The sequence below is a fragment of the Cyprinodon tularosa genome, unplaced genomic scaffold, assembly GCF_016077235.1.
Source record: "Cyprinodon tularosa strain WSP-4 unplaced genomic scaffold, ASM1607723v1 ctg578, whole genome shotgun sequence".
Taxonomy (NCBI): domain Eukaryota; kingdom Metazoa; phylum Chordata; class Actinopteri; order Cyprinodontiformes; family Cyprinodontidae; genus Cyprinodon; species Cyprinodon tularosa.
The window spans coordinates 388,741-406,481 of record NW_024039316.1 but is presented as its reverse complement, the minus strand read 5'-3'; the positions used below and the strand labels follow the sequence as shown (position 1 = coordinate 406,481).

At 40.2% G+C, this 17,741-nt stretch overlaps 1 protein-coding gene across 1 annotated transcript in view; it reads left to right on the top strand.

The window, feature by feature from the left end:
• Positions 1-16,707, top strand: part of aff2 (AF4/FMR2 family, member 2) — a gene marked incomplete at its 5' end in the record, with an annotated part of 40,234 nt that extends 23,527 nt beyond the window's left edge. The window contains 5 exons of the mRNA XM_038306265.1: positions 3,414-3,485; positions 5,589-5,682; positions 8,753-8,805; positions 13,414-13,628; positions 14,950-16,707. Coding sequence (XP_038162193.1) covers positions 3,414-3,485; positions 5,589-5,682; positions 8,753-8,805; positions 13,414-13,628; positions 14,950-15,071 — 556 coding nt within the window. The remainder of the gene's footprint in view (positions 1-3,413; positions 3,486-5,588; positions 5,683-8,752; positions 8,806-13,413; positions 13,629-14,949) is intronic.
• Positions 16,708-17,741: the final 1,034 nt, after the last annotated feature.

Below are 17,741 nucleotides of genomic sequence, written 5' to 3'. Positions count from 1 at the left end.
CTCAAACAGTCAACATGAACCCATCCCTGCTCTTTATTTGCCTGGTCTCAAACATCAGCTGCTAAAATGTTATAAAATCAGAAAAGGTTTATTTTGGCTTTAAATTTACATTGTGGAGTTAGGAAGCTGAGACATTTCTAGCAAGAAAAAGGTTCAAATTTAATTAACGTCCTCAGACGGAGAGATAGACCTCTGACTAAGGCAACCTCAGTACATACATTTATACCTTACAAAATCCCAGGGGAACCAACCCACCCCCTGCATAAAGAACTTTCTCACACTTGAACATTTGGAGGAAAAACAACTTGAGTTCATAAAGGCCGTTCCCTGTCAGTTTAATATATCTTTCACTTCTCATAACAACAGTCCTCCCCTTCATACCATGAAGTAGGCTGTTTAACTCATTCTTACCTCACATGATCATCATTTGGAGCCTTTGAGGCAAAGAACAGACATACCTCAACATTTTTACTCCACAACATGCATTAGGTTTACAGAAAGCAAAGCTTAAATGTCTCTGTAATGTTGGAACAACTGTTGTTTTTGTGGAACAGAGTTTCAGCAGGACAAACTGAGTAAATGGATCTTTTAGTGCTGTCTGCACGTCCCAGGCATTATTTTGACAATTTATGACATATTTTGTTGACATATTTGTTTATTGCTCCCCTCCCAGTGGCACAAAAAGTAAACTATAAAGGCACATTTGGTGCCGACAGTTTTTAAAACTTGCTTATTTCTTTGTGTCTGTGGTTTTAAAGGTTTTTTTTATTTTATTCTGATTATTTTATTTGTAGACCACTAAATCTGTGTGTTTTCATTATTTACAATGTGGTAGTTTGATGTCCTGTGCAGGAAGGAAATTACTGGTCAGTAATTTTTAAGACATTTAAAGTAAAGCTTTAGGCTCCAAAAATAAAATAAATATTTATTTCCATCACTCACATATATTACTGGGTAAAATATCAGCAAGTCATACCAAAACAGAGAGCAAACATATTGAAGAGGCAAAACATTTTCCTTAATATATCTTCTTCTAAGGCCCTGTGATGGTAATCAAATAACTGCTGTTAAACTAGTATTACCCTTTACTGGAAAAAGGCTTAACGTTTTCTGTGCTTTCTAATGCAGTTAGCATAGTAAACTTTTGAATACTCTGTTTTATTTGCCTGTGTAAATTCTCAGCCATCTATGTCATGGCAAAAATCAACAGGCTTAAATTGGAAAGCAACTGGACTTCAGCTTAGTTTTTTGAAGATGTCTTAAGACCTACCCATTAAGCTTTATCCATATTTAAACTACGTATTTTTAAACCGTACCGAGATCTGTCCGAGCATGGTAACCGAGATAACTGTTGAGTGTAAACGGCACGCAAAACTGAACACAACCGAACCGTAGGGCTCAGCGCGGTTCATTTCTGGCTCACGAGCGCATGAGCAGACCGCATCATCTCCTTACAGTCAGCTTCCTGTAGTTGGCGGTAACGCAGATCAGTAAGTTTCTTGCCAACTGCCACAAAACAGCATCATCTTTTTACAGTCAGCCTCCGTATTAATGAAATTTCAGACATTCATAAAAATACTAGCTTTCCTACCGTGTCACACGATTTCCAGTGATGATTCTGCTTAGCAGTGTGATCAACCTCAACATCTTTCATTGTTTCCTGCGTCTGTAAGCCCTGATTAGACTACACTGCTAAAACATCTAGAAATTAGTCAACATTACTTAAAGGAATAGTACACCCTAAACATGATTAGCCTTCATTTTCTACTCACCCTCATGCTGAACAAAACTCTGGAGTACTTTTTTGATATCTCAAATGCATCTGGAGATCTGGGAGGCTTCTTGCTGTCTGCTGACATTCAAATAATGGAGGTCTATGGTGACCGAGACAGAAAGGTCCATAAAAGTCCACAAAAAACGTGTCAATATTCCTCCATACTGCTCGTCCAATGTATTCCAAGTGTCCTGAGTGGGTAGCATCCAGAATTTACTCGAAACGAAGTCATTTAGAATGTTTTTAGAGCATAAACAGTAGTGTATAGGATTTCCTAAAAGCGCGTTCACGAGTCTACGGAAACCGCGGCAGACAAAACCAGATGAAAGTGCGCATTCAGCTCGGCAAAGAACTCATGCTCTTCCTCAACACTGAAGTCCTCAGACATTTTTCTTTTGTTGTTTCTTTCTTTGCACAGGTAAACAGCACATTTCTTCTTCTACGCTTGCATTATTGGCAGAGCAGACGCTGAATGCGCACTTTCATCTGGTTTGGTCTGCCGGCTTCCGTAGCGTCGTGAATCTGCCAATGAAATTAATATTTTTAGTCTTAAAATAAAATAATTTGCTAATTTGCACGTAAAAGAAGACAATGCAATTGTTTTTTCCTTATTTTGAATGTAAATTGTTTTGTTCTATTGGAAAAGTGTCTCACTTACGTCCTCAATTCAAGAAAAGATTTACTTATTTTAAGAAAAAATGAGTAGATTTCATTTTTTTTTCAGTGTATTGTTTGTTATATCCACTTCCCAAAAGCCGAATCTGTCAAGTAAATTCACCAAAGGCTGCCTTCTTTGCCTGACTTTCCACAAACAACAAAATTACAACCAAACTTTCTGAATGTTAAGGGCGCCACCATTTTAATTTGCTTGTTAGTTGTAGATGGTCACTAGGAGGCGTGGAACTGTGATAGCCTGATGTGAAAATAGTCCTTCCTTTTATGTAAATTGAAAATTTGTCATTTTATTTTTACCGTAAATACTGCGGCCATGTATGTTTCCATCCATTTCCACTGCAAATTACAAACTAGACTGTACCTGTCTTTAATCAGCTGGACCCTTCAGCTCAGAGGCTTTTTGTTTTTCCAGCCTCACACAGCTACATGGTTGCTAATCCGTGTTATTCAGCCAGTGCTACACTACCAGATCTCAGGGTTTTGTCTTTTGAGAGCTGCATGCCAGCTTGTCTAACCAGTGAGTGCGATTCAGAAAGAGCGAGGCGCGAATAATAAATGAGCAGCTCCATCTGAGCGGCTCCATCTGAGCGGCTCCGTCTGAGCGGTGCTGGGCCGACGGTGGGGCCGTGAAGTGGGACACGGTCATTTAACTCGAGTGTCAGGGTTCAAGATCCGCTCATCTGCACTCATCCATCCTGATGGAGTGTCCTTGAGCAAGGCACTGAATCGCTGGAAGAAGCAGGGTTTCAGATCAGTGGTTTCCCCTTTGACTGCTCCCCTAAAGAAACGACAGCAGAAAAGATGAGAATTTGTCTTCAAAGATCAATAAATAATAAAGCTGTTACTTCCATAAATCTCCAATGATTTATGTCCATTTGGTTCTTAAAAACTCTTTTATTCCATCAGTAACAGATGAATTTATCTAAATTTTCCTGAAGGGGTGAACATATTCTCTTTCTTACAGGTATGCCATGAGGTTAAAGAACTTCACCAGCCACTCGGCCACCATCTTGGAGAAGAGGCTAGCAGTTCTCTGGTACGTCCTTCCTCTTCACTCATTTGTTTGTGTGTCAGCTTCATACCGAAGAAGGGAAACCTACTTTTTCTGCACCTAATTTCTTTAATCAGGGTTTCCGCGGGTCATTAAAAATCATTAAGTCATTCAAATATTATTTTTTAAATTAAGGCCTTAAAATTCATTAAATGTGATTATCATGGCATTTAAAATGCTTTATTAAAATAAATAAATAAATAAATTTATAAAAACAATTTTGTCGGATATATAGAATATAGGTGGATCTGCGTGTTTGCACAGAACTGCTTCCGATTGATCGTAAAGCCGTATGTTCGGAAAAGAAGCTCGTGGTGGAGAAAAAGCGAGATTAGGAAAATGTGAATTTCAAAAAAGTGTCTGGAAAACAAAAGATTTTGCCATTTTTATATATATATATATATATATATATATATATATATATATATATATATATATATATATATGTATATATATATATATATATATATATATATATATGTATATGTATATATATATATATGTATATATATATAAATATATAAAAACAATTCGGTGCCTCAGGTCAGCTGACCTGCTGCTGCTGGAGGCACTGAGGTCCAAACAGCGGCTCAGAGCAGACAGAGCTTTTTAGGTTACTGCTACAGATTTATGGAATGAGCTCCCCCATATTAAACAATCCTTTTTAAAACTTGTCTTAAAACCTATTTTTATTATTTGTTTTAATCAATATATCTTATTATATTTGTTTTATTTTTTAAACTTCTATGTTGTTTTTATACAATTTTAACTTAACTTGGTATGTACAGCACTTTGTGGCGGCTGTGGTTGTTTTAAAGTGCTTTATAAATAAAGTTGAGCTGAGTGTAACTAAAATGGATAGTATACTATTTAAATAAATATGACAAGTTTTTTATTATAAACAATAAGTACTGATAGCTAAGCTTATTTTGCGACAACAATGTGTTCTTACCTGCTACGATGTGATCAGTTTGGTAACAACTTTCATCTTTGTGGAGTTTTCCACGTTAGAAGCACTAAATAGTAGGGAAATAGCATCTCCGTACATGGTCTTCCATCTTCTGTAAAAATTCAGCCCCTCTGACCTCCTCAACCAATTCAAATGTTTGTTGTTTGATGCATTTTGCCATAGAATCCTCAGACCCCAGCAGTCCAGCTGACTGTCAGTGCTCTGTTCCAGGCAGACCATATCCTCTTAACTCCAGAAAAGCAGAAAAGTAATGTCTGGTGTCCTGAAAACCAACAGTTTTCAATCTGCCTTTTTACCAGATTAATGTTGTTTATAAATAAGATTCGTACCACTAACGACTGCAGGCTTCCCTATTTGTTTCCCTTTTTGTCTTTCATTGCTCCTTGATCTCAGTGTAGTGTAAAATAAATGTAGACATGCCCAGAATATGCAGATAAAATAAAAGCTAAATTAATATTAACATAAGTCTCCTCTCATAAAGGGCGTTTCTGAAGTCTTCGCTTTCACAGGGGATATTTCATCCTGGAGAGAAATATCAGCTGTGCTGCTGCCATCAACACCTTTGTTTATAGGTGTTGGAGATCGGCCTGTTTTTCAGTGTAGTCCTGTTTCTCTGATTGTGACTAACTTGGTGTGCTCTCTTCATCCTCTGACATGGGAGCTGGCATGGAGCTCGACTGCCTGGCTGTGTGTTTCCTGGATGGGGCCGCCTTTTACAGCTGCTTTTTGTATCTCTGCTTCTGTCTCCTTGAACCCAGTCGGCCTCAGCAGATGGCCGCTCACACTGAGCCTGGTTCTGCTGGAGGTTTCTTCCTGTTAAAAGGGAGTTTTTCCTCTCCACTGTCGCTACAAGCATGCTTAGTGTGAGAGATTGCCTTCGAGTCAATTAGTTATGAGGCAATCAAGGTTTTCCTTACAAAAGAAAACTTTGAATCAATTTGACTGTTTGATCTGGTTGAACTGTAAAGTGCCTTGAGATGACACGTGTTGTGAATTGGCGCCATATAAATAAACGGAATTGAACTGAATTCTGTATGGATTGTATAAAATAATATTTAGCTTTACCAGGAAATCTGTACAGAGGATTCACCTGCCTCCTAATGTTTGTGTTCCCACAGTAACCGCTGTCTGTCTCTGCTGTATCTGAGGATGTTCCATCTGAAGAAAGACCACGCTGTCAAGTACTCGCGCTCGCTCATGGACTACTTCAAGGTAGCAATTGAACAGAGTTTATTTCCTTCCCCTGTCTCTCATCGCCTGCCTCAGTGACAGGCGGCGCAGCGCCAACTGCAGTCCCCTAAAACTCATTTCAGATCCATTTTCATGCCGCCTGTGCATTAATTTTGCATGCCGTTGTGAAATTCCTTTCTTTTTCCTTTAATATTAATGCACTAATTAGCTCCATCCATCATCACAGTGGATTGTTGCAGTTTAATGTGCTTGTTTTGATTAATTACGTTTAGTTGAATTAATTACTGAGGATGTCATTATCACAGTTCTGCGTTTTACACTGATGGGATTGGATTTCTGGGTAGGAACTGACAGGGGGTTTAGCTGCGCATATGTGCGCAGGCTGTTTACAGACGAGATGTGTTGACAAAGTCAGAGCGGTTCATTTTGCAAAACAACAGTCAGAGCAGTTCTGTAACTCATTTAGCCGACTAACGTTTCTCAGAAGTTACAGCCTGGAAAGGAAGGAAATTAGCATTTAAAAAAAGAATAGAGATGATTTAGAGAATTGTGTAAATTACAGAGACATTTTAAAACTGAGGAAATTCATCTTTTGGTCAATCTGTCTTCAAACCTTCGTCCTCAAAACTTTTTTTGTACCATTTAAATAAAAAAAAAAAAAAACAACACACAAAGGCAGTTTTATAATGCAATGAATTAGAGGGAAGCTAAAGGTGTTGTAGAGGATTTGCAATAATTATTGAAGACCTGCTCTCTCCACTTAAAAAAAATGCACACTGCAAAAAACTAGAAATCTAAATGTCATTTTTAATAAAATAAGTGCATTTTTTCTTGAATTTAGGTGGTAAGTGAGACAATTTGCAAATGGAACAAGACAATTTACATTTAAAATATGAAAAAACTGTTTCATTGTCTTATTTCAAATGCATATTATCTAATTATCTTATTTTAAGAGCAAAACTACTCATTTCATTGGCAAATCATCTAATTTACCTGCTCAAATTAAGGGGAAATACACTTAATTTAAGAAATGTTTACTTATTTCTAGATGGTCTAGATTGTTTTTGCAGGGCACATGCACAACTCTGTACCTGCTCCAGAGAGGGAACACCTATTAAACGTGTACGAGTGAATGCACAAGCCCATTACTCCTCGTGTACGCTCTGTTTAAAAGTTACTTTCCAAAAGAAGATTTGCAATTTTCCCACTATGTCAGACTCACCGCCGGTAAGTGAAAATGGAGACGAGTATGTAGGATGGCCTTATGTAAACATAGCAACAGAATGATTGACAATTAGGAGGATCACTTATTTTGGTGATCAACCCGGAAAAATAACATCCTCCACTATACCTCTAAATATTCCCTCTAATTGTTCATGTGCCTGAGCAGAAACAAAACCCCCCGGAGTTCACTGAGGACCCCTGTGAGCAACATCAGATGTGATCCTAGCAAGTTACATGGCTTATTAAAAGAATAAGAGATTACAGCAGCATATTAGATTGGTTTTCTTTTCATTTAAGGGATTTTTCCCACTAGAGTGGAGTGGCAGCCTAGTGGTTAGGGCATAGAGCGTGGAATCCTGAGGTTGTGAGTTCGAGCCCAATTCCCACAAACTGCCTGTCTGGGTCTCTGTGCAAGACCCGTAACCCTGCACTGCTCTCTCCACGATGGCAGCCCACTGCTTCCCAAGGGGATGGGTTAAATGCAGAGGTAAATTTCTCCAATGTGAGATCAATAAAGTTCAATTATTTTATTATTAATAAATTAAGCTGAACATGTTTTCCTGTAATGGATGTGTAGTATGCTATAGGAGTCCTGCTTTGGCAGGAGTGAGGCTCCTGCTCTGGAAGAAATGAGACATCTCACCTTTCAGACAGAACCTTTTATTCTCATTAAAACATTCACATTCTATACAATGAAGTGTGCTGAAGCTTGTGAGACAGTTTTTAGACTTAGACAACATTTATTGTAATTTTGTATACACAGTATACAGTATACGAACCAAAATTTCATTTTGAACAGCTTTCAGACTGTAAATGAGCAGCAGCTTAGCAGTGAAATAAATCTACATTTCATAAAGTGCAGCAGTGATCAAATGTAAACAGTGTAGGAGAACAAAAAAAAAATGTGGCTCAAAAACACATTTATATGGAAGTTCAGAGCATTTCAGGACAAATATATACGGTGCAAATATGCCGTATTTTGGTTTGGTGTTATCAGTGTGATGCAGACTCTATGACATGATTTAGAGTTTTTTAACAGTTCAGCTGTCTGATGGCGGTGGGGAAGAAGCTGTTGCAGAATCAGCTGGACTTGCATCGAATGCTGCAAAGCCTCTTCCCAGAGGGCAGCAGGGAGAATAGTCCTTCTAGCGTTTCTACTGACATAAATAGTTTTAGGAATTTAATGATTAATATCAATAAATAAAAAAAAATTTACTGGATGTCTCTAGAATATTAGTTCTTAAATTTTATTTTTCCTCCTCACTTCTCCAATGGTTGTCCAAAAATACCAATCCGTAAAGTTAGTTTTTTTCATAAATATGCTGCAATAATGTAACTAGTTACTGAGCTTTAAAAAAAGTACCAAAATGGGCCGAATCTCGAGACAGAGCTGCAAGGTTTGACATTTTCACTGTTCCTCTGTTTCCTGTTCACCCGGTTGTTATCTTTTCTTTAAGAGAAAAATGCAGATTAAAAATAAAAACTATAAAACAAAACTTCCTTTTGTAAGTAATGTTATATAATTTTGATCTTATATAGAGTTTTGTTTCCCTTTTTAAATTATTATTCATAATTATTTGTGTTTCTTTTCCTAATATTAGGCCCTGCAGTACACTGGGATGTTAAATGATTGTGAAATAAATTAGCTGTTTTATTAAAGGATTCACAATGGATGTATTTCAAGATACATGTTTATAAATATGCCTAAACTTTAGTTAATCTTCACTGTCTTGTTGTAAACCCTCGCCTCTGGATTGTCTTAAGGTTTAGTTTTTTCATTTTTCTCCTAAGATTCCAACTTGTGTTTTCCTCCTACTGCTCAGCCGTAAACAACATGCATTAATAAAACTGTGTTTTTGTCATCCAGAATTCGGCAAAGAGTTCCCATCAAGCCCCCTCTCCTTGGAGGACCAACGGAAAGTGAGTAACCGCACACACCAACAAGTATCAGCCCCTTGGTTCACCTCCATAATTGAGAATTTATAATTCACCGGAGCTCTGCTGCAGCTTTCCGAGCCGGCGCACGACAGCCGCTTGCTCAAACAAACCCCTCAGGAAGCAAATAAAGGGATTGATTTGTTGTAGATGTGAGAAGGAGAAGACTGGAGGGGCTGCTGAGGAGGAGTGATGGAGGCATGGAGGCAGGGATGATGGATGGAGGAGGAGAGGCGTGGAGGAGTCGCGGATGTGAAACTAATGAGTTTGGACAGCTCTGATGCTGCGCAGCAGCAGGGTTGGAGCTCGCTCTGAGTGTGTTGGGGGGGGGGAGTGGTACTGAATTAGACACAAGTTGGGGGTCGGTGAGGTCAAGGCCACATCACAGACATTACATCACTGGCACAGACCCGTGCCCTGCTGCGCTACACAGGAAGACTCATTCGTTCTGACACGTCTTATGTTCGTTTGCTGAGAATATCAGAACGGATCTCGCTTCTTCTACTGTTTGAATGAAAGAAGCCCCCCCCCACTTACTGAATTCTAGACCTAAAGATAGAGGCAATGTGTTGAAGTGGTAATAACCTGAGAGGTTATGGTTTCAGTCGTGTTTTTCTTTTAGAAAGATATCTTAAAAAGTTAAGAACAGATTTTAATAATATTTCTATCAGAGGTGTGCCTCAGTCCAAGGAACAGTCCATTAAATGTTGGTGATGATCCAGATTATTATCTGGATACAGGAATTTTTACAAGGATTCTTTAACATTATTTGACGGAACAAGCAGTTCATCCCTAAACCAGAGGGTGGCAGCAGTGACTATTAAGAGCTTCAGCATTGGACTCAAAGGGCCCTGTCACAGCTTGCCGATTTAGGCAGCGTATTCCCGACGTCCCAGAATCTCTTAAATGGCTGGCATACGCTGAACTTTCTATGTATTTTTTTAAGTTTTTTGCCTTTACATAGCGTATTCATAATGAGTCCAGAGAGTATTTCCATAGACAGCCTTATTTATGCATAACGCACGGCAGCGTAATGCCCATAAAATGATGCACAATCCAGTGTCCTGAGGGGGGCAGCGATGCGCCCTGAGGCCCCTGGTCTGCATAAAAAGATTTATTTGATTGCGGTATTAACCTAGCTGTTTAACACCCACCCAAAAAAAAAGAATAAATAAATCAGCATCATATCTGCTAGGAATTTGTTGGCCGTGGGTGTGAAAGCAAGGAGGATCCATCAGACTCACCTTCTCTCTCACCCTGTGATGGGGATGAAGCCTGGAGGAGAACTGACGGTTTCCTCCTGTGAACCTTCTTTATACCAAAACGCTGCCAATACGCCATTATACAGTAGCTGGAAGTTAGAAACACGTTCAGTGGTCGTCTGCAACGCGTCAAATACATTGATATACGTTGGAGAGAAGTTATTGATAGGTTACACATAAGTTATGCCCAACTTACTCACAGGTTTCGGATAAGGTAGATGCCAGGACTTATGAGTAACTTACACTTAACGTATGTCAACGATCAAATAACTAACCTGTAACTTATGACCCATGTATGGCATACGGTGGCATACAACAAGTAATGTCAACGTGTTTCACCATGCTTCAGCATTCTCATAACGTATACAAAACGTATCCATAACTTATCCAACGTATGCCAGCATTTTTGCCAAATTTTATGCCTGACGTATGAAAAATCTAGCAAAAAATGCTGGCATATGTCAGACATACGCTGGTGTAACTACACCCAGATTTACAGCCTGATTGCTGCTTTCTAGCTGCATTAACTGAAGCTGTTTGCAAACTTTTAAACTTTGGTCCAATAAAAAAAAATGACTTCAGTTTTGTTTGGCTTCAACAAAAGAATATTTTGTTCATCCATGCCTTGATTTCTTCTCTTTTACCCAGAGCTGAAATAGGCTCATAGTCTCTTGGGGACAGAGTGATGAACAACTGGGTGTCGTCTTCATAGCGATGGCGACTTTTGTTGTTGTTTTATAAGACCTGAGTTAGGGGGAGCCTGTATATACTGAATAAAAGGGGCCCTAAGATGGACCTTTGGGGAACATCATATAATTTCTCTGGTCTCTGATATAACCTGCTTCCCGAACTACTTTAACCAGTCCAGTGGTTTACCAGAAAGGCTGAACCAGTTTTCCAGACGCTCTAATAAAGTGTAGTGATCAATGGTATCAAACGCTAACCTGACAACAGCCAGATGCATGTCTCGCTCCGCCTAGCTCCACTCACATACATCTGTGAAACCGCCATAGGAATTGCCTTTACTGAAGGCTGGGCCTTATCAAAACTCCTTGCATATGATTGGATAAGCCAGTTGTCTGTCATCTTTATCGACGTGCTATTTCAACCACTCACACCGAAGCTAACCCGTGACGCTGTGAGAGCTACGCAGGAAAAAAACAAAACAGAACAGCCGACATCTTGGATATAGCAACAGTGGAATCAGCACAATGTCGGTAAATGATCAATGTCCTTTGGGCCATGAAAATGTGCGGATAAAAGGCAACATTGTGCACAGCAGACTTATTTAAAAAAAAGAAGCCAACCAAAAAAGTATAGACGAACGACTTACAGAACTCGCTTCTCCACTACGTCACATGCAGGACACACCCGCCCTGCGTCCTGATTGGCCAGACCATAAATTTGGTTGTGGAAATCGCTTTCAATGAGCGGTGTCCCAGATGTATGTGAGTGGAGCTAGGCGGAGCGAGACATGCATCTGGCTGTTGTCAGGTTAATCAAACGCTGCACTGAGGTCCAATAATATCAGCACTCTGGTTCTTCCACGGTCTGTTTTATACAGATATCACTGAACAACCTTGATAAGGGAAGTCTATGTACTTTGGTAGAACCTGAGTGGAAGACGCTGAATCAGCTGCTGTTTGACTGTTGAAACAGTTATTTCAATAATCTTACTGATAAGGAGAAGGTTTGAGATTCTGCTGAGATGAGCGACTTTAGGAGGAATCTTAAAGAAGTCTACAGATATCAGAGTAAAGGGGACTTCTCACCATATTGTTTATTTATGTTTGTCATGTTATATAAAATAAAATACTACAATTAGGGGGATATGAATCCAGGGATTAAAGTATTCCGGCCCCATGCCGGATTTGCGGCTTGTAGCGATTGTCCGTGGGTAAAAAAAAAATAAAAAATCACTTGAAAATAAATTGATGGTAAATAAATTAAAAAAGACAATCGAAATCCCACTTAAGTTTGTCAGCCAAGGGTAGCAAAGGAGCACTCTGAAACTAACAGTGTTAGCCAATCAGAAGAAGAAGGGGGCAGGTCTTAGGAAAGCGTCTACATCCTCTCGTTTCTTGCTCAAGTCGCCAGATAGATTGTGGTACAGTGTTACACGTAAGTTATAAACAGAAAGTCACCTTGCTCAGTTTACAGCTCCAGTCAAATGAGAGACGTGTTACCCCCGGCTCACACCGACTCCGGTCTTACCGTTGCGGTGCGGTGGGTGCGGCGCCGCAGTGATTCCAAGTCATTAAAAAGACGTAAACCTCTCTCACCGGCTGCTGAGCTGTCCGGCTGTGGTTACCGAGACACTCTGGCGCTGCAGAAAATTCAGCAAGAAAGCTATCCTTGCGGCGTGCCGGAGCCCTCCGCAACAAGCTCTCGCAAATATCACGGCACAAACAGGAAATTTTCCAATGAGAATAAAAGGACTTCCTGTTTTTTTTTAAATAAAACACTTTCGTTTGCATGTATTGTCTGTCCTTTCTCTCCGCCTTCATAGTAGAAAGTCAAAAAGTCGCCAAAAAATGCGGAGAAGTGTGCTGACATGCGTGATATATCTAAATGCGATCTTTCTTTACTCGACACTTCCTTATTTGGGCCATGTTATCGCGTGAAGTTACGTGAACTCAAGTGAACTTCTGTTCTCGCGAGTTAAATCTCCGGACCTGTTGCCGGAGCAGCAGAGCCGCACCGCACCGTAGTCAAAAGGGCGGTGTGAGAGGGGGTGTGCGGGAGTTGCGGTCTCCGTCGGCTCGGTAACCGCACCGGAGCCAGTGTGAGCAAGGGGTCAAAAGTAAAAAAATAAATAAATGAACTTTGTGTTTGGAGAGAAGGATGATAGAGAGAACAGAATTGCTTGGAGTTTACGCATCCAGTGGCAAATAGGTACTACGCAAACATGAGTTAGACCCTGGTCATCAAGCTGCTGTTCATGCAGCTGCGCACACTACACGTTAATGGCAACAGCTGAGTTAAAAGCATCAATAAATGACCGTGTATGCTAGTTAAAAATAAGGGTTTGTGCTTTCCTCACCGAACCAGACTTCTCATTCACACTAGATATAGATGCACTTTGCTGTTTTTTTGGTATTGGATTTTCAAAGAGTTTCTCACCTGTGTCATAAAGTTCAGGCTCAGGATTTTTTTTATTTTTTTTTTGCTTTAATCCCTCTGAATCTATTGTAAAGCTTTGCAGTTCTACTATAACCTCTCTGAGTTCCAGAATAGTTGTCTCACTTTGACTCGTTTAAATCAAACAGAGGCTCCCTGTTCGGCCCCCAGGATGTCGCTGGGATTTACCGCCTGTCTGTGTGTTTTCCAGGGTCAACGGCACTCCGTCGCCTCTCTCTCTCAGCCCATCTCCCGCCAGCAGCGGAGGAGCGCCGGGAGGAGGCGGCGCATCAGGGTCGTCTGGTAGTGTGGCGATTCCCCAGCGGATCCACCACATGGCCGCCAGTCATGTGAACATCACCAACAACATCCTGAGGAGCTATGAGCACTGGGAGACGGCTGACAGACTGGCAGCCGACAGCAGAGGTAGGACCACAGAGACTCGGGCCCCAACATGTGCTTGGATTATAACTCGACAAACGTTTTCTGGTTTGTCACAGCAGCAACGTTCTGTTGCTGTTTTTGTTGCTCCTTCACTGTGTTTCTGCTCCTACTGAGCCCCTGACTCCGCTGCAGTTGGAGAAGCGTGGCTCCTGCTGTGTCTGAACTCCCACCTGACAGCAGGCGCTTAGATGAGCAAATAGAAAAGCTTTTATGATCTGGTTAAGATTTAGGTCACACTCACTAAGCAGCAGAAGAGAAGCTGGAGAAATGCCCCAAATTCAGCATATGATTTTAAGAAAGGAAGGGAGTGAAGTTTGCAACCAAATGAAAGCCAACAGAGGTGTTTATATCGAATATCAAAACAAAAAGACGTTTTTTTAGGGGTTTCAAAGTTTTTCCACCCTATTTTTGCCCGTTTTAACAGGAGTATGTTCACTCAGATCAAGAGAGATCATCAAAAATAATTATGGCCTACATGCCAAACTGCACTACTTCCTGAACTTCTGCCAGCCCAGTAACCATGACGACGATAGACAACCACACCTGGATCAATAAGTTTGTCCAGTCAAATAAGGCAGGAACGAAAGGAGCTGTCTGAAGTTCAGGAAGTAGTGGAGTTGGACATTGAGCCCAATAAGATATGCAAACCAAATGACTTCCTGTTGATGAATAATATCAAAATAAAAGCAAGAAAAGCTTTTGGTAAATGTGTTAATACTAGATCATAAATCAGTTTACAGTAATTTTATCCCCTAAACTTCTTTCTCTTGGGTCTTAATGTGGTTCTACCATATTTTCACGTCTAGGGACTTGCAACCCTTACATCTTACGCTTAGATTAAATAGTGAGTGAACATTAATTTCATGTTTATTTTATAGTTTGAAATATTAGGAATTAGTAAAAATTATGTTTTACAAAAAATATATTCCTGCAACTGCTGACTTATAGTCTGTGTCAACATGATATTTATATGTTAGAAGAGAGGGAATTAGTGTTACTAATCCTAATCTAAATTATAAAGGCAGAGTGGTGAAGGTGAGTCAACAAACCAATTTAGGTGCATCCCTTCATCAATACACCTGAATGAAACAGCTGGATTCCCTCATCAGCATTCAGGCCTGCTAAGGAGCCTTTGATTGGATTCAGGTGTGCTGGAGAAAGATGGTAGCTTTGAAACAACAAATATAGAGCAGAGTTAAACCTCATATGTGTGTCTTCCTACAGAAAATCATTCAGACCTCTCCTCAGCAGCAGTTCTAACCTCTGCCTGTCGTCTCTCCTCTCCCCCTCCTGTTTCCTGCAGACTTCTTCCAGAACCTGGACTCGTTGATGGGGCCTTTGAGTCAGCAGAGCAGTATGACGGAGCTGGTGCGCTACATCAGGCAGGGACTTCACTGGCTCCGCACAGAGGCTCAGCTGTTATAAACACTGAACATAAGCTGAAATAAAACAAAAAAATAACAGAAAGCAAATAAAAGAAACGGGCCTGGGAACTAGAGCTGGGATAACAGCTGCGACGAGACCCGGAAGGACGCTTCCCTTCCCACAGAGATCCCTGCAACGACCCAGCTTTGCACACGGTAACTTAACGGTTTAGGCTGAGTCTGTTAATCAGGCTGAAATTCACCTGCAGTCAGCGCTGCATCGGAACACAGATCAGCTCCTCAGTAATGCTGCTTTTTACAGCGGCTGCAACAAAGAGTCAGAACAGGTGGTTTAAACTCCTGAGGAGACACAGCGCTCCCCCAAACTCTCCCTTTGACTCTGACTTAAAAAAAAGAACAAAAGGAGAGCAGAAAGTACAAAAAAAGTGATTTTTACTGAGATGGAAGGATTGTCTAGAAGATAGGTGAGCGGCATTAAGGCAGCTAAATGTGGCCAAAGAGCTCAGCAGAGGCTCATCAAGCCCAGCAGAGGAGCAGAAATGTGTCAGTGATTGGGTCTGGATTTAAAGCCTCAGGCTGATATTGATCCAGCTGGGAAAGTAGCAGACCGATCCATCAGATAAGGACCACACCGGTGGGGAGAAAGAGGCCGGGCTGTGACCCCTCAGGCAGAATCAAAGCAGGCAGAAGTCAGTCCTCTACTTCTGTTTTAGTCCTCAGCGAGGAATCCTCCGACACGAGAAGACAGGCTGAAGCCTGACTGCCGAGTGTCGTGTGCAGAGTTGCGGGAATTGCTCTTTTCAGTCGGCAGCTTAATTTCAAATTTTAAATTCACTAGATATTTCTTCATGTGTTTCAAAATAAATACCAAGATTGGATGCAAAAACTGTGACCAGTCAGGGTGCTTCTAGATAAAGGACAAAAAGGAGCAAATTCCTGCAAAAAAAAATGTTAAGGGCACGGTGCAGCAGGGGGCGACATTTTTAGTCCTAAACCCACTAGAGGTGTTTGATACAGCTTATTTTGGTATCAGTCCGATACCCAGGAAAAACAGGAGGAAGCATCAACGATATCACTATCAACACTGATACCTTTTAATGTCTAAGCAGGATACCGAACTTCTGATTTTAAATGTTTTTGTGGTTTTAATTTTGTCCAGCTTACGAACCGGGTTGATCCCATGATATTTCTGTGAAAAACAGGAGAAAAAACTGCTAATAAACCACAAATAAATTGTTTCATCAAATACCTTCAGGAATTTTTTTAATACTAACAGTTAAAATGATCAAATTGAAATAGATGTCAGATTTCAAAGAATAAATCCCATTTTGGGCCTGTCCCTGTGTGCAGAACAAATGACTCAACACAATATGGATATTAGCGATATTTGGAATTGATCTGCCCATCGCTAAAATCCACCAACCGTAGGTTTACGTTTCCTAACCCCTAATGTTAGCCAAGCGTTAGACCTCGGGGGAAAGAATAAACCTAAGGTGTTAAATTAGGTTTGGGTAGTTAGTCCACTGACCATTAGTTACGACTTTCTCCAAAACTGCCAGTCTGAACTACATGTATTGTAAAAATGGCGTCGCCCTTTTTCCTTTAGAAGAGAAGTGTTGTACCGATACCGGGTAGGGTCACTATCTAGCACTAAAATGGTGGTATTGATATCGACACATACCTTTAATAAGCAGATACCGAATTCATTTTAAATGTTATTTGTGTCTTAATTTGTAGCTTACAATGAATAGAATCCCATGATATTTCCTTTCAGTTAAAACTGAGATAAAAATGTAATAACCCAGAATAAATGTTTCCATCAAAATACCTTCGATTTTTTTCTCAGTTAAATGCTTGTATGTCAGATTCTCAAGATAAATCCCATGCCTGCCATGGTGCAGAGCAAATGTACTCAACCCAATTGGTTCTTAGCGTTTTAATTAATCGCTCATCTAAAAACACCACGTTTACACAAACACCAAGTTGAGACAAACAAGACTCTGGAAAGAATAAACCTAAGCGTAAATTAGTTGAGAGTAGTTCACTTACATTTTGTTTAAAACCAGTCTGAACTACAGAGCAAAATGCCGTCCCGCTTTTCCCAGGCAAGAGGTGTTGACCGAATCCAAGGTGAGGCGAGTCGCTATCTAGCATCTCAAAAGGTATTGAATGGTACCAACAAATAGGGCACTGATACCATTTTGAGAGCCAAAGGTTTATTCAACTATTGTCACCCATTCCAGGTAGGCAATAAAAAGTTCTACTGGAGTCACTTTGTATTTATCCTTTTCCTGCTTTACAAAGGTAGCAGCAGCTTGATAAAGCCATGATGGCAATTATTTTACATCCAAGTAGTATGCAGTTCTTCATTTATACACACATCAATTTCAAACAGATGGTATCGGTATCGGCCAATACTGCACAGCCAGGTATCGGGTATCTGGGCCAAAAAATGGTATCAGCACACCATACAGAAGAGTGCCTCTTAAAACATTTTGAAACAAAAAAAAGTTTGGATTTCTTTTATCTTGATTTTTTTTTTTTTTGTGTGTTAAAAAAAAATTTGTAGAAATTTACATGATTAAAGAGAAAAACGTTCAACATAAATGGGGAACACCAGAGGGAAGAGCACAGGGCAGTCAGTAGGAAAAATGTTTGTCTGGATTGTGGATATTTTGTCATTTGAAAAAAATCTTTAATCATGAAAAAA